This window comes from Eretmochelys imbricata, chromosome 7, assembly GCF_965152235.1.
Source record: "Eretmochelys imbricata isolate rEreImb1 chromosome 7, rEreImb1.hap1, whole genome shotgun sequence".
In the NCBI taxonomy this organism is placed as follows: domain Eukaryota; kingdom Metazoa; phylum Chordata; order Testudines; family Cheloniidae; genus Eretmochelys; species Eretmochelys imbricata.
Window position 1 is genome coordinate 1300616 of NC_135578.1, and position 17007 is coordinate 1317622.

General features: G+C 73.8%; 1 protein-coding gene across 1 annotated transcript in view; it reads left to right on the top strand.

Moving 5' to 3' along the window:
- Positions 1 to 17007, top strand: part of LAMB2 (laminin subunit beta 2) — a 43087-nt gene that overhangs the window by 1883 nt on the left and 24197 nt on the right. Inside the window, 19 exon segments of the mRNA XM_077822241.1 lie at positions 159 to 328; positions 719 to 854; positions 1466 to 1539; positions 2440 to 2628; positions 3765 to 3828; positions 4414 to 4616; positions 4967 to 5087; positions 5536 to 5724; positions 5899 to 6078; positions 7781 to 7893; positions 9675 to 9754; positions 9937 to 10071; positions 10366 to 10522; positions 11253 to 11380; positions 11638 to 11758; positions 15032 to 15251; positions 15895 to 15938; positions 15940 to 16039; positions 16463 to 16694. Of these exon segments, the coding sequence (XP_077678367.1) occupies positions 159 to 328; positions 719 to 854; positions 1466 to 1539; positions 2440 to 2628; positions 3765 to 3828; positions 4414 to 4616; positions 4967 to 5087; positions 5536 to 5724; positions 5899 to 6078; positions 7781 to 7893; positions 9675 to 9754; positions 9937 to 10071; positions 10366 to 10522; positions 11253 to 11380; positions 11638 to 11758; positions 15032 to 15251; positions 15895 to 15938; positions 15940 to 16039; positions 16463 to 16694 (2656 nt within the window).

A 17007-nucleotide genomic window follows, 5' to 3' on the forward strand; every position in this document is an offset into this window, starting at 1 on the left:
GACCCAGTGTCCTCCATGGCTGGCAGGGAGGTGCCCCACTGCTCCAGGACAGGGCACGGACCCCCATCTCCCTTGCCCAGGGTGGGGTGCAGACCCCAAACTTCCCTGCTTGGGCAACCCAGAGCTGCTCCCCTCTCAGCTCTGACCTCTCTCCACAGTGCTGGGGGGGGGCCTGTGCCAGTACCCCGAGCCCCCACATGGCTGCTCCCTGGGCAGCTGCTACCCAGTCACCGGGGACCTGCTTGTGGGCCGAGCGGAGCGGCTGAAAGCTTCCTCCACATGTGGGCTGCAGGGACCCCAACCCTACTGTATCGTCAGCCACCTGCAGGTGGGGCGGGGACATCCTGGGGCAAGGGGCACCGTGGGGTCGGGGCAGGCTGGGGCGGGGGGCGCTGCAGGTTGGGGCATGCTGGGGGGGGGCTGCCGTGGGACAGGGGTATGCTGGGGTGGAGGGCGCTGCAAGGAGGGGGGATGCTGAGGCGGGGGCAGGCTGGGGTGAGGGGTGCTGTGGGGCAGGGGTATGCTGAGGTGGGGGGCACTGCAGGGCGGGGGCATGCTGGGGCACCACGCACCTTGGGGCAGGGGTATGCTGGGGCCGGGGGCGCTGCAGGCTGGGGCAGGCTGGGGCCGGGGGCGCTGTGGGCCGGGGCGGGGGGCTCGTGGGGCAGGAGTGGGGCGGGAGGGAGGAGGTGGGTGCATGCTGAGGGCTCTGTTGCAGGAGGAGAAGAAGTGCTTTGTGTGCGACTCGCGCCAGCCCTACTCCCCGCTGGCCAACCCCGTCAGCCATGGCATCGAGAACGCCATCCCCTCCTTCGCGCCCCACCGCAGGAAGGCCTGGTGGCAGTCAGAGAACGGTGAGCCCAGCCCTGCCCCCAGCCCCCCCAGCTCAGCCCCCCTCTGGACCCCAGCCCCACCCGCTGCTTGGCTCAGCCCTGCCCCCAGGCTCTGCCCAGTCCCCCACGGTGACCCCCAGCTCCCTTGCAGAGAGCCCCATTGTCCAGACTGCCTGGCCCGTGTGTGTGGGGCCAGGCTCTGCCCACTCCCCCAGGAGTCCTGATCTGCTCTGCCCCCCTGGGCCAAGCCATCCCCATCCAGCCCCTGGGGTAGGTGGCAGCCTTGTGGGGGCTGGGCCTTGGGGTCCCCCCACCACAGAGACGGGCCAGGCTCCGACTCAGTATGGCCCCTGTGTTCCCCTAGGCAGGAGAAGGGCTGCCTGCCAGCGTGGGGCCCATGGGCTGGCTGCGGCAGCAGTGTGGGCTGGGGGTCCCTGGGGCCCTCTCCTTCCCTTCCCTCCCACGCGGGGAAGCGCTGACTCAGCGGGCCGGACCCACCCTGGCCTGGCTTTTTGCCACCTGGCCCCCTGCCTGGTGGAGGTAGCCGAGTCCTTGACAGCAACCGGGATCCGAGGGGGCCTCGCCCCGGCCCCACTGCAGCCCCCACAGAGCTCACAGCCCCGTCTCCGCAGGTGTGGAGCACGTCACCATCCGCCTGGACCTGGAGGCCGAGTTCCACTTCACCCACCTCATCATGACCTTCAAGGTGGGTCCCTGCCTGGGGCGGGCACGGGGCCCCCTCGCCCAGGCCAGGCCTCCCCGGGACATGGGGGGACATGCCAGGCCTCCTGGGAGCCACCAGTCCTGTCCCTTCATCACCCCCAACCTGTCCCCACGCCCTGCCCAGGCCAAGCTGGGGGTACACCCAGCTCCCCTCCCCCACAACACCCCGCCCCGGGCCATGCTGGGGGCGCACCCAGCTCCCCTCCCCCACGAGACCCCACCCAGGGGCATTCTGGGGGCGCACCCAGCTCCCCTCCCCCACGAGACCCCACCCAGGGGCATTCTGGGGGCGCACCCAGCTCCCCTCCCCCACGACACCCTGCCCGGGGCCATGCTGGGGGCGCACCCAGCTCCCCTCCCCCACGACACCCTGCCCGGGGCCATGCTGGGGGCGCACCCAGCTCCCCTCCCCCACAACACCCTGCCCGGGGCCATGCTGGGGGCGCACCCAGCTCCCCTCCCCCACGACACCCTGCCCGGGGCCATGCTGGGGGCGCACCCAGCTCCCCTCCCCCACGACACCCTGCCCGGGGCCATGCTGGGGGCGCACCCAGCTCCCCTCCCCCACGACACCCTGCCCGGGGCCATGCTGGGGGCGCACCCAGCTTCCCTCCCCCACGACACCCTGCCCGGGGCCATGCTGGGGGCGCACCCAGCTCCCCTCCCCCACGACACCCTGCCCGGGGCCATGCTGGGGGTGCACCCAGCTCCCCTCCCCCACGACACCCCGCCCTGGGGCATGCTGGGGGCGCACCCAGCTCCCCTCCCCCACGACACCCCGCCCTGGGGCATGCTGGGGGCGCACCCAGCTCCCCTCCCCCACGACACCCTGCCCGGGGCCATGCTGGGGGTGCACCCAGCTCCCCCATGTCTCTCCCCACAGACCTTCCGCCCGGCGGCCATGCTGATCGAGCGCTCGGCGGATTTTGGCCGCACCTGGAAGGTTTATCGCTACTTCGCCTATGACTGCGCGTCAGCCTTCCCCAGCGCTGCCCCCGCCCCCCTGCGCAGGGTGGATGATGTCATCTGTGAGTCCCGCTACTCGGACATCGAGCCCTCCAGCGAGGGGGAGGTAAGCGGGGGTCCTTGGCCGTGGCCCCGCCTGCCCTGGCCCGTGGGCTGACTGCGGGCCTATGAGATCCTGCACCCGGCGCGGGCACGGACCTTTCCCCGATTGCAAGCAGGCGGGGGCGGGGCTGGCCCTGCCATGGGACAGGCACTGGGGGTCAGTGCAGACCAAAGACCTGCTGAGCAGGAGGGACGGGAAATCGGCCACCCACCCTTGGGGGTGGGAAATGAGGCCTATTGGTGGGCTGGGCTGTTGCCCCAGCTCTCTTCTGGGTCCCCCGAGAGAGACCCTGGGGGGAAAAGCTGGCTCCTGGCATGCGCTTCCACCCCTCCGTGTCCTGGGACCCCAGCTTCGCTGTAATGTCACTGGGCCTTCGCTGGCCCAGTCCCGATCCCGAGGGCCGACCCCATCCTGAGGGCCGGCCCGATCCTGATCCCAATCCCAAGGGCTGGCCCTATCCCTAGAGCCGTCCCTGTCCCGATCCTGGTCCCTAGAGCCGTCCTGACCAGACAAAGGAGGGAGCCAGAGGACGGCCACAGCTCCAGCTCGGTCCCAAGCAGCCAGGGAAAGGGAGACCTGCCCCTCCCCCTGCCCTGTGTGCCCCTTTTCTCCCCCACCGTCTGTCCTGGGGTCTAACCGAGGCTGTCTGGGCTGGGGAGAGGCCGGTGGGAGCAGGGCTCGGCGTGCCTGGTGCTGGGCCATCTGGGGCTGCTCGGCCGGCTGGTCTGTGTCCCCGTTGGCCCGGGAAGCCAGTAGCCGAGCCAGCAGCTATCTCTTTGCTGGTCCGGTTTCCCCCTCCCCTGCCGGGTGCTTGTTGTTTGTCTTTGAGAGACGGGAGGGGACAGCTCCAGCCCCAGCCACCTCCCTTCTCCCCAGGGGCGGCTGGCAGCAGCCAAACACGGGAGCTTTTCCTTCCAAAGCCTCCCAGCTAAGGGGCGAGGGGCCATGCTGGGCTGAGCCTGCTTCCCCTCTGTCCTGGGGCCCGAGCCTGGTGTGCCACTGGCCAATGCCGGGCAGCACCTCTGGGCCCCTTGGGTCCGGTGAAATGAGCACGGCAGGCGGGCCCCCCACCCCGCTGGGGCCCCTGGACCATCCCGCAGCCGGCACTCGGGACTGAGGGGCGTTTCTCCGTATTGCAGGTCATCTACAGAGTCCTGGACCCGGCCATCCCCATCCGAGACCCCTACAGCCCGGCCATCCAGAGTGAGTCCAGCTCTGCCCAGCGGGACAACGCCCAGGTCCCAGACAGGTGCAGGGAGATCCCGGCCCAGATCTCAGAGCAGCACAGGCCGGGGGATCCGGCTCTGAGCACAGGCCCGGCCTGGGGAGGGGTGGTAGGTCCTGGGGAGGCACGAGGGGTCCTGAGGTGGGGCGGAGGGATCCTGGGGGCACGCGAGGTCCTGGAGAGGGGCAGTGAAGTTCCTGGTGGGGGGGTCCTGGGGAAGCAGGGTGGGGGGATCCTGAGGCGGCACGGGGGGGTTCCTGAGAAGGCGCGGGGGAGGACCTGCGGGAGTCCTGGGAAGCAGGGCATGGGGGGTCCTGGGGAGGGGCAGGCGGCTCCAGCCCTGAGCCTTCGCTGTACCAAGCCCAGCTCGTGTCTGTCCAGGGGCCTGTGGTGCTGTGTTCTGTTTGGGGCTGGGTTCTTCTGGCTGCGGCTGCTTTTCGCCCTGGTCTCCCGGGGTCCCCCCCACGGGCTCCCCTGGCCGCCCCCAGGAGATGGGCTGGGTGAGCTCCCCCCCCGCCCCGGCATTGCGCTGGAGCATTGCAGTGGGTGACATCTGCCCCCAGATCTGCTGCGCGTCACCAACCTGCGGGTGAACCTGACCAAGCTGCACACGCTGGGCGACAACCTGCTGGACTCGCGGCGGGAGATCCAGGAGAAGTATTACTATGCCCTCTACGAGCTGGTGCTGCGTGGGAGCTGCTTCTGCTACGGCCACGCCTCCGAGTGCGCCCCCGCCCCCGGCGCCCACGCCAACCTGGAGGGCATGGTAGGGGCTGCGCTGCCCGCCCTGCGACCTCCCCCCACGCTGGGGACTCCCAGATCCAAGCCCCACGGGCTGTGTGGCCCTGCTGTGCCTGGGGGCAGAGCCCTTGCTGACGGGCATGGGCCGGGTTGGGCCGTGGTGGCTGTGGGTCTTGGCAGGGCATGGCCCCAAGAGCCCCGGCTGCCTGGCACGGCTTGGCCCTCTGTTTGCAGAGCGGAGTCTGAGAACTGACCGAGCCTGGGGACCAAGCTCCCCGGGAGTCTGGCTTTGGGCAGCAGGGACATGGGCCCGGGCTGGGCGTGGCTGGGGCTAGCAGGGCCGTGGCACGTCTCTCACGCCCGCCCCCTCGGCAGGTGCATGGCAGGTGCGCCTGCAAACACAACACGCAGGGCCTGAACTGTGAGAGGTGCAACAGCTTCTACAACGACCTGCCCTGGCGCCCGGCCGAGGGGCGCAGCACCAACGCCTGCAGGAGTGAGCGCCGGGCGGAGGGGCCAGGGACGGGCGGCAGGGCTGGGGGCTTGGCAGGGGGCTGGGCCGGGGGCAGGGTGGCATGGTTGGGTGGCGGGGCTGGGCAGCAGGGCTGGGGGGCGTGGCCAGGGGTTGGGAAGCAGGATTGGGGGCGGGGCCAGGGGCTGGGCGGCGTGGCGGGGGGCCGGGGCTTGGGCAGCAGGGCGGGGGGCCGGGTGGCGGAGCCAGGGGCTGGGGGCAGGGTTGGGCACCAGGCGGCGTGGCGGGGGGCCGGGGCTTGGGCAGCAGGGCCGGGGGCGGGTGGTGGGGCTGGGGGCTGGGTGGCGTGGTTGGGTGGGGGCTGGGCAGCAGGGCGGGGGGCCGGGTGGCGGAGCCGGGGGCTGGGGGCCGGGTTGGGCACCAGGCGGCGTGGCGGGGGCTGGATTACCGGGTGGCACCGGTGTCTCGGCAGGGTGTGACTGTAACCAGCACTCACGCCGGTGCCACTTCGACATGGCCGTGTACCTGGCCACGGGCAACGCCAGCGGGGGCGTCTGTGACGACTGTCAGCACAACACCATGGGCCGCAGCTGCCAGCTCTGCAAACCCTTCTACTACAGGGACCCCGGCAGGGACCTGCGGGACCCCGGGGCCTGCCGAGGTGAGGGGCCCCGGGGCCGGGGGTGGAGAACAGGCCCCGAGCCCTCGCTGCGGGGGTCTGTGTCCAGCTGAGCCCCGTCTCGGGGAGGGGGGTCAGGGGGGCCTGTCCCTTGGGGGGAGGGCATGGCTCGGGGGGCTGGGCCCCGTCTGACTCTGCCCGTTTGGGGCTCCGCAGCCTGTGACTGTGACCCGGCCGGCGCCCTGGACGGCGGGATCTGTGACGCCCACGACGACCCGGCGCTGGGGCTGCTCGCCGGGCAGTGCCGCTGCAAGGAGCACACGCAGGGCCCACGCTGCCACCAGTGCAAGCCGGGATTCTTCGGGCTCAGCGCCGACAACCCCCAGGGCTGCCAGCGTGCGTACCTCCGGCCACAGGGCCAGCTGCCAGTCCCGCCTCAGCCAGCAGGGGGCGCTCTGGGGGCGAGACAGGGTGCTGGTTCTGGGGAGCTCCCAGCGGGGGGCGCTGTGGGGGCAGGGCAGGGCGCTGGTTCTGGGGAGCTCCCAGCGGGGGGCGCTGTGGGGGCAGGGCAGGGCGCTGGTTCTGGGGAGCTCCCAGCAGGGGGCGCTCTGGGGGCGGGGCGGGGCGCTGGCTGGGGGGAGCTCCCAGCAGGGGGCGCTGTGGGGGGCGAGGCAGGGCGCTGCAGTGTGGGGGCGGGGCAGGGGGCTGGCTGGGGGGGAGCTCCCAGCAGGGGGCGCTCTGGGGGCGGGGCAGGGCACTGGTTCTGGGGAGCTCCCAGCAGGGGGCACTGTGGGGGCGGGGCAGGGCGCTGGCTGGGGGGAGCTCCCAGCAGGGGGCGCTGTAGGGACGAGGCAGGGCGCTGGTTCTGGGGAGCTCCCAGCGGGGGGCGCTGTGGGGGAGGGGCAGGGTGCTGGCTGGGGGGGTGTTCCCAGCAGGGGGCACTGTGGGGGCGGGGCAGGGCGTTGGCTGGGGGGAGCTCCCAGCAGGGGGCGCTGTGGGGACGAGGCAGGGCGCTGGTTCTGGGGAGCTCCCAGCGGGGGGCGCTGTGGGGGAGGGGCAGGGTGCTGGCTGGGGGGGTGTTCCCAGCAGGGGGCACTGTGGGGGCGGGGCAGGGCGCTGGCTGGGGGGAGCTCCCAGCAGGGGGCGCTCTGGGGACGAGGCAGGGCGCTGGTTGTGGGGAGCTCCCAGCGGGGGGCGCTGTGGGGGAGGGGCAGGGTGCTGGCTGGGGGGGTGTTCCCAGCAGGGGGCACTGTGGGGGCGGGGCAGGGTGCTGGCTGGGGGGAGCTCCCAGCAGGGGGCGCTGTGGGGACGAGGCAGGGCGCTGGTTCTGGGGAGCTCCCAGCGGGGGGCGCTGTGGGGGAGGGGCAGGGCGCTGGCTGGGGGGAGCTCCTGGCAGGGGGCGCTGTGGGGGTGGGGCAGGGTGCTGCAGTGTGGGGGCGGGGCAGGGCGCTGGCTGGGGGGGAGTTCCCAGCAGGGGGCGCTGTGGGGGCGGGGCAGGGCGCTGGCTGGGGGGGTGTTCCCAGCAGGGGGCGCTGTGGGGGTGGGGCAGGGCGCTGCAGTGTGGGGGCGGGGCAGGGCGCTGGCTGGGGGGGAGTTCCCAGCAGGGGGCGCTGTGGGGGCGGGGCAGGGCGCTGGCTGGGGGGGTGTTCCCAGCAGGGGGCGCTGTGGGGGCGGGGCAGGGCGCTGGCTGGGGGGAGCTCCCAGCAGGGGGCGCTGTGGGGACGAGGCAGGGCGCTGGTTCTGGGGAGCTCCCAGCGGGGGGCGCTGTGGGGGCGGGGCAGGGCGCTGGCTGGGGGGGAGTTCCCAGCAGGGGGCGCTGTGGGGGCGGGGCAGGGCGCTGGCTGGGGGGGTGTTCCCAGCAGGGGGCGCTGTGGGGGCGGGGCAGGGCGCTGGCTGGGGGGAGCTCCCAGCAGGGGGCGCTGTGGGGACGAGGCAGGGCGCTGGTTCTGGGGAGCTCCCAGCGGGGGGCGCTGTGGGGGAGGGGCAGGGTGCTGGCTGGGGGGGTGTTCCCAGCAGGGGGCGCTGTGGGGGCGGGGCAGGGGGCTGGCTGGGGGGTGGTGCTGGCCTGCGACTCCCTCTCACCCACTCTCCACATCAGGCTGCCAGTGCCACCCCCAGGGGACGGCGTCGGGCGGGACCCAGTGCGACCCCGTCAGCGGCGACTGCTTCTGCAAGCGCTTGGTGACTGGCCAAAGGTGTGACCAGTGCCTGGTGAGTGCCGGCCCTACGGGCCCTACGGGCAGCGCCTCCCCACGGCATCGGTCCCGGGCTGCCGCCTCAGGCCCCCCCAGGGGGTGTCACGGGCTGGGGGTGCTTGAGGGCTGTCCCACTGGGCCCCTTCCTGGGGCTCTGCCTGGCCTGGCCTGCCTGGGCCCCGCTCCTGGGATTCGGTGTGCTGCCAGGCCCTGGCCTGTGCCTAGGGATCGGGGGCACTAGCTGGTGGGAGGAGGAGTGGAGCCAGATGTCTCGCAGTCACAGGCTGGGTACTCTGGAACCGCTCTGAATGAAGTCAGCCAGGACCCTCTGGCTGGGGATGGGCTTCAGCCATCAGTTACCCTCTAGGCATCGCTGCCATGATTATACACCCTTAACCCCCCACCTGGACGCTTGAATAACACACAGGGGAAATTGAGGCACACACAGTATTCAGAGAAAACAAGAACATTCCCAATTTGTCACACCAGGGGGCAGGGGCTAGGCCAACTGAGCGGGGCAGGGGGCAGGTGGGTGGGGCTGGGAAGGGCCGAGCCCTGGTGGGTTGGGTGGGGTCAGGGCCTGGCAGGTTGGGTGGAGCATGGCAGGGGTCAGACAGGTTGGGTTAGGCAGGGCCTGGCGGGTTGGACGGGGCTGGGCAGGGGTTGGGCAGGTTGGGTTGGGCGGGGCTCGGGACTGTCAGGTTGGGCGGGGCTGGGCAGGGTCAGGAGGGGCTGGGCGGGACCAGGCAGGGCCTGGCAGGTTGGGTGGGGCTGGGCAGGGTTGGGTGGGTCCGGTTGGGCGGGGTCCGGTTGGGCAGGGCCTGGTGGGTAGGGCGGGGGCCAGGTGGGGTTGGGTTGGGCAGGTCGGGTTGGGCGGAGCTGGCACGATCAGCCAGGTTTGGGCGGAGCCAGGCAAGGTCAGGCAGGGTTGGGCGGGGCCGCCCAGGGCCTGGTGGGTTGGGTGGGGGCTGGGCAGGGTTGGGCGGGGTTGGGCAGGGCCAGGCAGGGCCTGGCAGGGTTGGGTTGGGTGGGTTGGGTTGGGCGGAGCCGGGCAGGATCAGGCAGGGTTGGGCGGGAGCCGGGCAGGGTTGGGCGGGGCCGGGCAGGGCCTGGCGGTTGGGCAGGTTGGCCAGGGCCAGTCGGGTTGGGTTGGGCGGAGCCAGCCAGGGTCAGGCGGGGGTTGGGTGGGGTCAGGCAGGGCCTGGCGGGCTGGGCGGGGCTGGACAGGGTTGGGCGGGGCGGGCAGGGCTTGGTGGGGGTCGGGTTGGGCGGAGCTGGGCAGGGTCAGGCGAGGTTGGGTGGGGCTGGGCAGGGAGTGGGCAGGACCTGGTGGGGTCGGGTTGGGTTGGGCGGAGCCGGGCAGGGTCAGGTGGGGTTGGGTGGGGCCGGGCAGGGCCTGGCGGGGTGGGCGGGGCTGGGCAGGATTAGGCAGGTTGGCCAGGGCCAGGCGGGTTGGGTTGGGTGGAGCCAGGCAGGGCCTGGCGGGTTGGGCGGGGCTGGGCAGGGCTGGGCAGGGCCTGGCGGGGTGGGTTGGGCGGAGCCGGGCAGGGTGAGGCGGGGTTGGGGGGGCTGGGCAGGGGCGGGCAGGGCCTGGCGGGGTGGGTTGGGTGGAGCCAGGCAGGGCCTGGCGGGTTGGGGCGGGTTGGGCGGGGCTGGGCAGGGCCAGGCGGGTTGGGTTGGGTGGAGCCAGGCAGGGCCTGGCGGGTTGGGCAGGGCTGGGCAGGGCCTGGCGGGGTGGGTTGGGCGGAGCCGGGCAGGGTGAGGCGGACCGGTCACTAACGCAGTCTCTGTCCCCAGCCCGAGCACTGGGCTCTCGGCCACGACCGGCTCGGCTGCCGGTCCTGTGACTGCGACGTGGGAGGTGCCCACAACAACCAGTGAGTGGGTGCTGGGCCTGGGGCCATGGCCTCACCCTGGGCATGAACCCGTGGGGCTGGGGGCAGGGGGCTGCTCACGGGCAGGCTGGGGCCCGCCCTGCCGGGGCTGGGGGGGTGGGGGTCACGCCCTGTCCGTGGGCAGAGGGGCCCAGCGCTCCTGCTCTGACCTGCTCTCCTGCCAGGTGTGCCGTCGAGACGGGACGCTGCCCCTGCCGTAGCCACATGGTGGGCCGGACGTGCAGCCGGGTGAAAGCCGGCTTCTACCTCGCCCGCCTGGACCACTACACCTACGAGGCGGAGGAGGCCCGGCTGCGCCAGGTGAGATGGGCCAGCCCTGGCGTTCGGCTGCCAGCGCATGGGGTGGGGCTGGGCCTGCCCCGGTGGGCGCCCGGGGGAAACCTGGGCCGGGGGGGCGAGCCCCTGGCAGCACCTGCAACATCTGGGCCAAGGATCCAGAGCCCCGGGAGCCGGGCCGGCGGGCCCCGCTCAGCACCCGGCAGCCAGCTGGGAGAGCGGGGGGCCCAGGGCAGGCCGCTGCGTGCGGTGCCAGGCTGGGCCCCCTTGGGACACGCGGGAGGAGGGGGCCGTTCCTGACGGCTCCTTCACGGCAGGGGCGCAGTGGTGGAGCGGACGCAGCCCCCGGGCCGGCCAGCCACGTGGACGGGGGCTGGGTTTGCCCACGTGCCAGAGGGTGGTGCCGTGGAGTTCCTGGTCAGCGACGTGCCCGCCTCCATGGAGTACGACGTGGTGATCCGCTACGAGCCCCAGGTGAGCCCTGGGCCAGCGCCCCCCAGCTCCCGCCTGCGGCCCCAGGCCTCTGCCCCCCACCCTGGGTTCCCGCCTGCGGCCCCGGGCCACTGCCCCCCCACCCTTGGGTTCCCGCCTGCAGCCCCGGGCCTCTGCCCCCCACCCTGGGTTCCCGCCTGCGGCCCCGGGCCCTGCCCCCCACCCTTGGGTTCCCGCCTGCGGCCCCGGGCCACTGTCCCCGACCCTGGGTTCCCGCCTGCGGCCCCGGGCCCTGCCCCCCACCCTTGGGTTCCCGCCTGCGGCCCCGGGCCACTGTCCCCGACCCTGGGTTCCCGCCTGCGGCCCCGGGCCACTGCCCCCCACCCTTGGGTTCCCGCCTGCGGCCCCGGGCCACTGTCCCCCACCCTGGGTTCCCGCCTGCGGCCCCGGGCCACTGCCCCCCACCCTGGGTTCCCACCTGCAGCCCCAGGCCACTGCCCCCCACCCTTGGGTTCCCGCCTGCGGCCCCGGGCCACTGTCCCCGACCCTGGGTTCCCGCCTGCGGCCCCTGGCCACTGTCCCCGACCCTGGGTTCCCGCCTGTGGCCCCGGGCAACTGCCCCCCACCCTTAGGTTCCCGCCTACGGCCCCGGGCAACTGCCCCCACCCTTGGGTTCCCGCCTACGGCCCTGGGCCGCTGCCCCCCCCGGCTCCTCATTCTGGCGCCAGGCGCGTGCCCCCTGCCCGCTCTGACTGGCTCTCCCGGCTCTCAGCTCCCGGAGCCGTGGGAGGAGGTGAAGCTGTGGGTGCTACGCCCTGGGCCCATCCCCACCGGCAGCCCATGTGGGAACACCATCCCTGCTGATGACCGGCTGGCCACGGCACTGCCGCCCAGGGCCAGGTGAGCAGGTGGGCAGGGTGCCCGGGGGGAGGGGGTGCCCGGCATGGCTTGGGGATGGGGAGAGCGTAGTTGGGTGGCTAGGGGTGGGTTGGGGGGGCCCTTCTGGTGCTGGGGCCAGGCACAGGGGGAGGAATTTGCCTGGGTGACACTAGGCGGGGAGTGCTGCCGGGCTGGCAGGTGCCCGTGGATCTGTGTGGGGGGTGCCCCCATCCCGAGGCTAACCTGAGGGCAGCTGAGCCTGGCTCCCATCCCTGCAGGTACATGCTGCTGCCCCAGCCCGTCTGCCTGGAGCGCGGCGTCAGCTACACCCTGCGCCTGGAGCTCGCCCGCTACACGTCCCGCCCGGCGGTGCCCGGCGCCAGCATCCTGCTCGACTCGGTGAGCCTGGGGAGCTGGGGGGCTGTGCCATGCTGGGCCTGGCTGACAGGTCCACGGCGGGTGTGGGTGATGGGGGGGTGCGGGGCCACGCTGGGCGGAGGGGGTTGTTGTGCTGTTAGGACAGGGCCGTGCCGGGGGGGCCGTGGGGAAAGGACCGCACCAGGCCCAGCTGTGTGCCGGTAGGCCAACAGGGGCATTGGGGGGGCTGGGGCCTCACTGGGGGGGAGGGCAGGGGCTGGGGCTATGCCAGGCCCGGCTGTGTGGGGGTAGGGCAGGGCCACGCCGGCGAGGAGAGCAGGGGGGACAGGGCCGTGCCAGGCCCGGCTGTGTGGGGGTAGGGCAGGGCCACGCCGGCGAGGAGAGCAGGGGGGACAGGGCCGTGCCAGGCCCGGCCGGTGTGGGGGGTAGGGCAGGGCCACGCCGGCGAGGAGAGCAGGGGGGACAGGGCCATGCCAGGCCCGGCCGGTGTGGGGGTAGGACAGGGCCACGCCGGCGAGGAGAGCAGGGGGGACAGGGCCGTGTCAGGCCCGGCCGTGTGGGGGTAAGACAGGGCCACGCCGGCGAGGAGAGCAGGGGGGACAGGGCCGTGCCAGGCCCGGCCGTGTGGGGGTAGGGCAGGGCCACGCCGGCGAGGAGAGCAGTGGGGACAGGGCCGTGCCAGGCCCGGCCGTGTGGGGGTAGGGCAGGGCCACGCCGGCGAGGAGAGCAGGGGGGACAGGGCCGTGCCAGGCCCGGCCGTGTGGGGGTAGGACAGGGCCACGCCGGCGAGGAGAGCAGGGGGGGACAGGGCCGTGCCAGGCCCGGCCGTGTGGGGGTAAGACAGGGCCACGCCGGCGAGGAGAGCAGGGGGGACAGGGCCGTGCCAGGCCCGGCCGTGTGGGGGTAGGACAGGGCCACGCCGGCGAGGAGAGCAGGGGGGACAGGGCCGTGCCAGGCCCGGCCGTGTGGGGGTAAGACAGGGCCACGCCGGCGAGGGAGAGCAGGGGGGGACAGGGCCGTGCCAGGCCCGGCCGTGTGGGGGTAAGACAGGGCCACGCCGGCGAGGAGAGCAGGGGGGACAGGGCCGTGCCAGGCCCGGCTGTGTGGGGGTAGGGCAGGGCCACGCCGGCGAGGAGAGCAGGGGGGACAGGCCGTGCCAGGCCCGGCTATGTGAGGGTAGGACAGGGCCACGCCGGCGAGGAGAGCAGGGGGGACAGGGCCGTGCCAGGCCCGGCCGTGTGGGGGGTAGGACAGGGCCACGCCGGCGAGGAGAGCAGGGGGGGACAGGGCCGTGCCAGGCCCGGCCGTGTGGGGGTAGGGCAGGGCCACGCCGGCGAGGAGAGCAGGGGGGGACAGGGCCGTGCCAGGCCCGGCCGTGTGGGGGTAGGACAGGGCCACGCTGGCGAGGAGAGCAGGGGGGACAGGGCCGTGCCAGGCCCGGCTATGTGGGGGTAGGACAGGGCCACGCCGGCGAGGGAGAGCAGGGGGGACAGGGCCGTGCCAGGCCCGGCCGTGTGGGGGTAGGACAGGGCCACGCCGGCGAGGAGAGCAGGGGGGACAGGGCCGTGTCAGGCCCGGCCGTGTGGGGGTAAGACAGGGCCACGCCGGTGAGGAGAGCAGTGGGGACAGGGCCGTGCCAGGCCCGGCCGTGTGGGGGTAGGGCAGGGCCACGCCGGCGAGGAGAGCAGTGGGGACAGGGCCGTGCCAGGCCCGGCCGTGTGGGGGTAGGGCAGGGCCACGCCGGCGAGGAGAGCAGGGGGGACAGGGCCGTGCCAGGCCCGGCCGTGTGGGGGTAGGACAGGGCCACGCCGGCGAGGAGAGCAGGGGGGACAGGGCCGTGCCAGGCCCGGCCGTGTGGGGGTAGGACAGGGCCACGCCGGCGAGGAGAGCAGGGGGGGACAGGGCCGTGTCAGGCCCGGCCGTGTGGGGGGTAGGACAGGGCCACGCCGGCGAGGAGAGCAGGGGGGACAGGGCCGTGCCAGGCCCGGCCGTGTGGGGGTAGGGCAGGGCCACGCCGGCGAGGAGAGCAGGGGGGACAGGGCCGTGCCAGGCCCGGCCGTGTGGGGGTAGGGCAGGGCCACGCCGGCGAGGAGAGCAGTGGGGGACAGGGCCGTGCCAGGCCCGGCCGTGTGGGGGTAGGGCAGGGCCACGCCGGCGAGGAGAGCAGGGGGGACAGGGCCGTGCCAGGCCCGGCCGTGTGGGGGTAGGACAGGGCCACGCCGGCGAGGAGAGCAGTGGGGACAGGGCCGTGCCAGGCCCGGCCGTGTGGGGGTAAGACAGGGCCACGCCGGCGAGGAGAGTAGTGGGGACAGGGCCGTGCCAGGCCCGGCCGTGTGGGGGTAGGACAGGGCCACGCCGGCGAGGAGAGCAGGGGGGACAGGGCCGTGCCAGGCCCGGCCGTGTGGGGGTAGGACAGGGCCACGCCGGCGAGGAGAGCAGGGGGGACAGGGCCGTGCCAGGCCCGGCCGTGTGGGGTAGGACAGGGCCACGCCGGCGAGGAGAGTAGTGGGGACAGGGCCGTGCCAGGCCCGGCCGTGTGGGGGTAAGACAGGGCCACGCCGGCGAGGAGAGCAGGGGGGACAGGGCCGTGCCAGGCCCGGCCGTGTGGGGGGTAGGACAGGGCCACGCCGGCGAGGAGAGTAGTGGGGACAGGGCCGTGCCAGGCCCGGCCGTGTGGGGGTAGGACAGGGCCACGCCGGCGAGGAGAGCAGGGGGGACAGGGCCGTGCCAGGCCCGGCCGTGTGGGGGTAGGACAGGGCCACGCCGGCGAGGAGAGTAGTGGGGACAGGGCCGTGCCAGGCCCGGCCGTGTGGGGGTAGGACAGGGCCACGCCGGCGAGGAGAGCAGGGGGGACAGGGCCGTGCCAGGCCCGGCCGTGTGGGGGTAAGACAGGGCCACGCCGGCGAGGAGAGCAGGGGGGACAGGGCCGTGCCAGGCCCGGCCGTGTGGGGGTAGGACAGGGCCACGCCGGCGAGGAGAGCAGGGGGGGACAGGGCCGTGCCAGGCCCGGCCGTGTGGGGGTAGGACAGGGCCACGCCGGCGAGGAGAGTAGTGGGGACAGGGCCGTGCCAGGCCCGGCCGTGTGGGGGTAGGACAGGGCCACGCCGGCGAGGAGAGCAGGGGGGACAGGGCCGTGCCAGGCCCGGCCGTGTGGGGGTAGGGCAGGGCCACGCTGGCGAGGAGAGCAGTGGGGACAGGACCGTGCCAGGCCCGGCTGTGTGGGGGTAGGGCAGGGCCACGCCGGCGAGGAGAGCAGTGGGGACAGGGCCGTGCCGGGGGGACCAGCACGCCCAGCTCTGGCTGACCTCTCTCCCCTCCAGCTGGTGCTGGTGCCCGCGCTATTCCTCCATGGAGATGTTCATCGCGGGCGACGCAGGTGCCGTGGGGCGTAGGGAGGCCTTCGAGCGGTACCGCTGTGGCCAGCACGCCTGGCCCGTGGGCAAGGCGCCCGCCAGCGAAGTGTGCACCAGCCTGCTCACCAGCATGTCGGCTATCATCCACGGCGGGGCGCTGCGTGAGTGCCCCCGCCCGCCATGCACTCCCTGGGCAGCGCCAGCCAGTGCCAGGATGGGAACGACCCTTGCCATCTGCTAGCCTGATTCTGGGGGGGGGGGGGGGTTTCAGGTGGCATATATCGAGGGGGGTCCCCGGTTGCAGGCAGTGTATTGGGGGGGTCCCCGGTTCCAGGCGGTGTATTTGGCGGGGACCCTGGTTCCGGGTGGTCTATTCTGGGGGGTCCCCGGTTCCGGGCGGTGTATTTGGTGGGGACCCCGGTTCCGGGCGGTGTATTCTGGGGGGTCCCTGGTTCTGGGCGGTGTATTCTGGGGGGGTCCCCGGTTCCGGGCGGTGTATTTGGCGGGGACCCCCGGTTCCGGGCGGTGTATTTGGGAGGGTCCCCGGTTCCGGGCGGTGTATTCTGGGGGGTCCCCGGTTCCGGGCGGTGTATTTGGTGGGGACCCCGGTTCCAGGTGGTGTATTCTGGGGGGGTCCCCGGTTCCGGGCGGTGTATTTGGCGGGGACCCCGGTTCCGGGCGGTGTATTTGGGAGGGTCCCCGGTTCCGGGCGGTGTGCTCCGGGGGGGGGGTGCGCCCTGTGCCCGGGCTGGGCTGCCCCTTCCCTCTGCCCATGGGTCGCGCACTTCGCTTGTCTGCCCACAGCCTGCCTGTGCGACCCCCAGGGCTCGCTGAGCGCCGAGTGCCAGGCCCGCGGGGGGGCAGTGCCCATGCAAGACCGGCGTGACGGGGCGTCGCTGCCACCGCTGCTCCCCGGGCACCTTTGGCTTCGGGCCCAGCGGATGCCGAGGTGAGTGACCCCCCCCGACGGGGGCCCCTCTCCCGACCACCCCTCCCCCGACGGGGGCTCCTCGCCCCGACCACCCCTCCCCCGACGGGGGCTCCTTGCCCTGACCACCCCTCCCCCGATGGGGGCCCCTCTCCCGACCACCCCTCCCCCGACGGGGGCTCCTCGCCCCGACCACCCCTCCCCCGACGGGGGCTCCTTGCCCTGACCACCCCTCCCCCAGCAGGCTTCCCAAGCCTCCCCCTCACACCTGTCTGGGGGACTCCGTTCCAGGGTGAGGGTCCCCGGTTCCCAGGGGATGGACTCTGGGTGGGGGCACCTCTCCCACCTGCCCTGTGCCCCGGGGAGTGCCCTGGGGCCCTGGCTGGGCTGGGTGGGCAGTGCCCGGGCAGTGCCCGGCCCCTCTCACGGCCTCTCCCCCTGCAGCCTGCCAGTGCAACAGTGACGGGGCCCTGAGCAGCTTCTGCGACAGCTTCAGTGGGCAGTGCCCCTGCCGGCCGGGCGCCTCCGGGCCCCGCTGCGACCGCTGCCAGCCTGGCTCCTGGGGCTTCCCCCACTGCCAGCCCTGCCAGTGCAACGGGCATGCAGAGGAGTGCGACCCGCGGACCGGCAGCTGCCTGCGCTGCCGCGACAACACGGACGGCGACAGATGCCAGAGGTGACGGGCCGCGGAGCCGGGGGCTCCCCCTGGGCAGGCGCCGGTGCGGGTCTCCGGGGTGGGAGCCGCAGTGCCAGCCGGGCTCTCCCGGAGCCAGGGAGAACATCGGTTCCCTCCCCGCAGTGGGCAGCAGTGCAAGGGGCTGGGCACAGAGTGACACAGACGGTTCATACCCCACTGTGCTCACGACCCGGCTGGTGCTGGCCCAGTGGGGCAGGGGCTCTGACATGTGCACCAGCAGGAAGGGAGGGTGGGGCGTGGCCACGCAGGCCCCCCCTCGGGAAGGGGTGCAGTCAGGTGTTCCCAGGGCTGG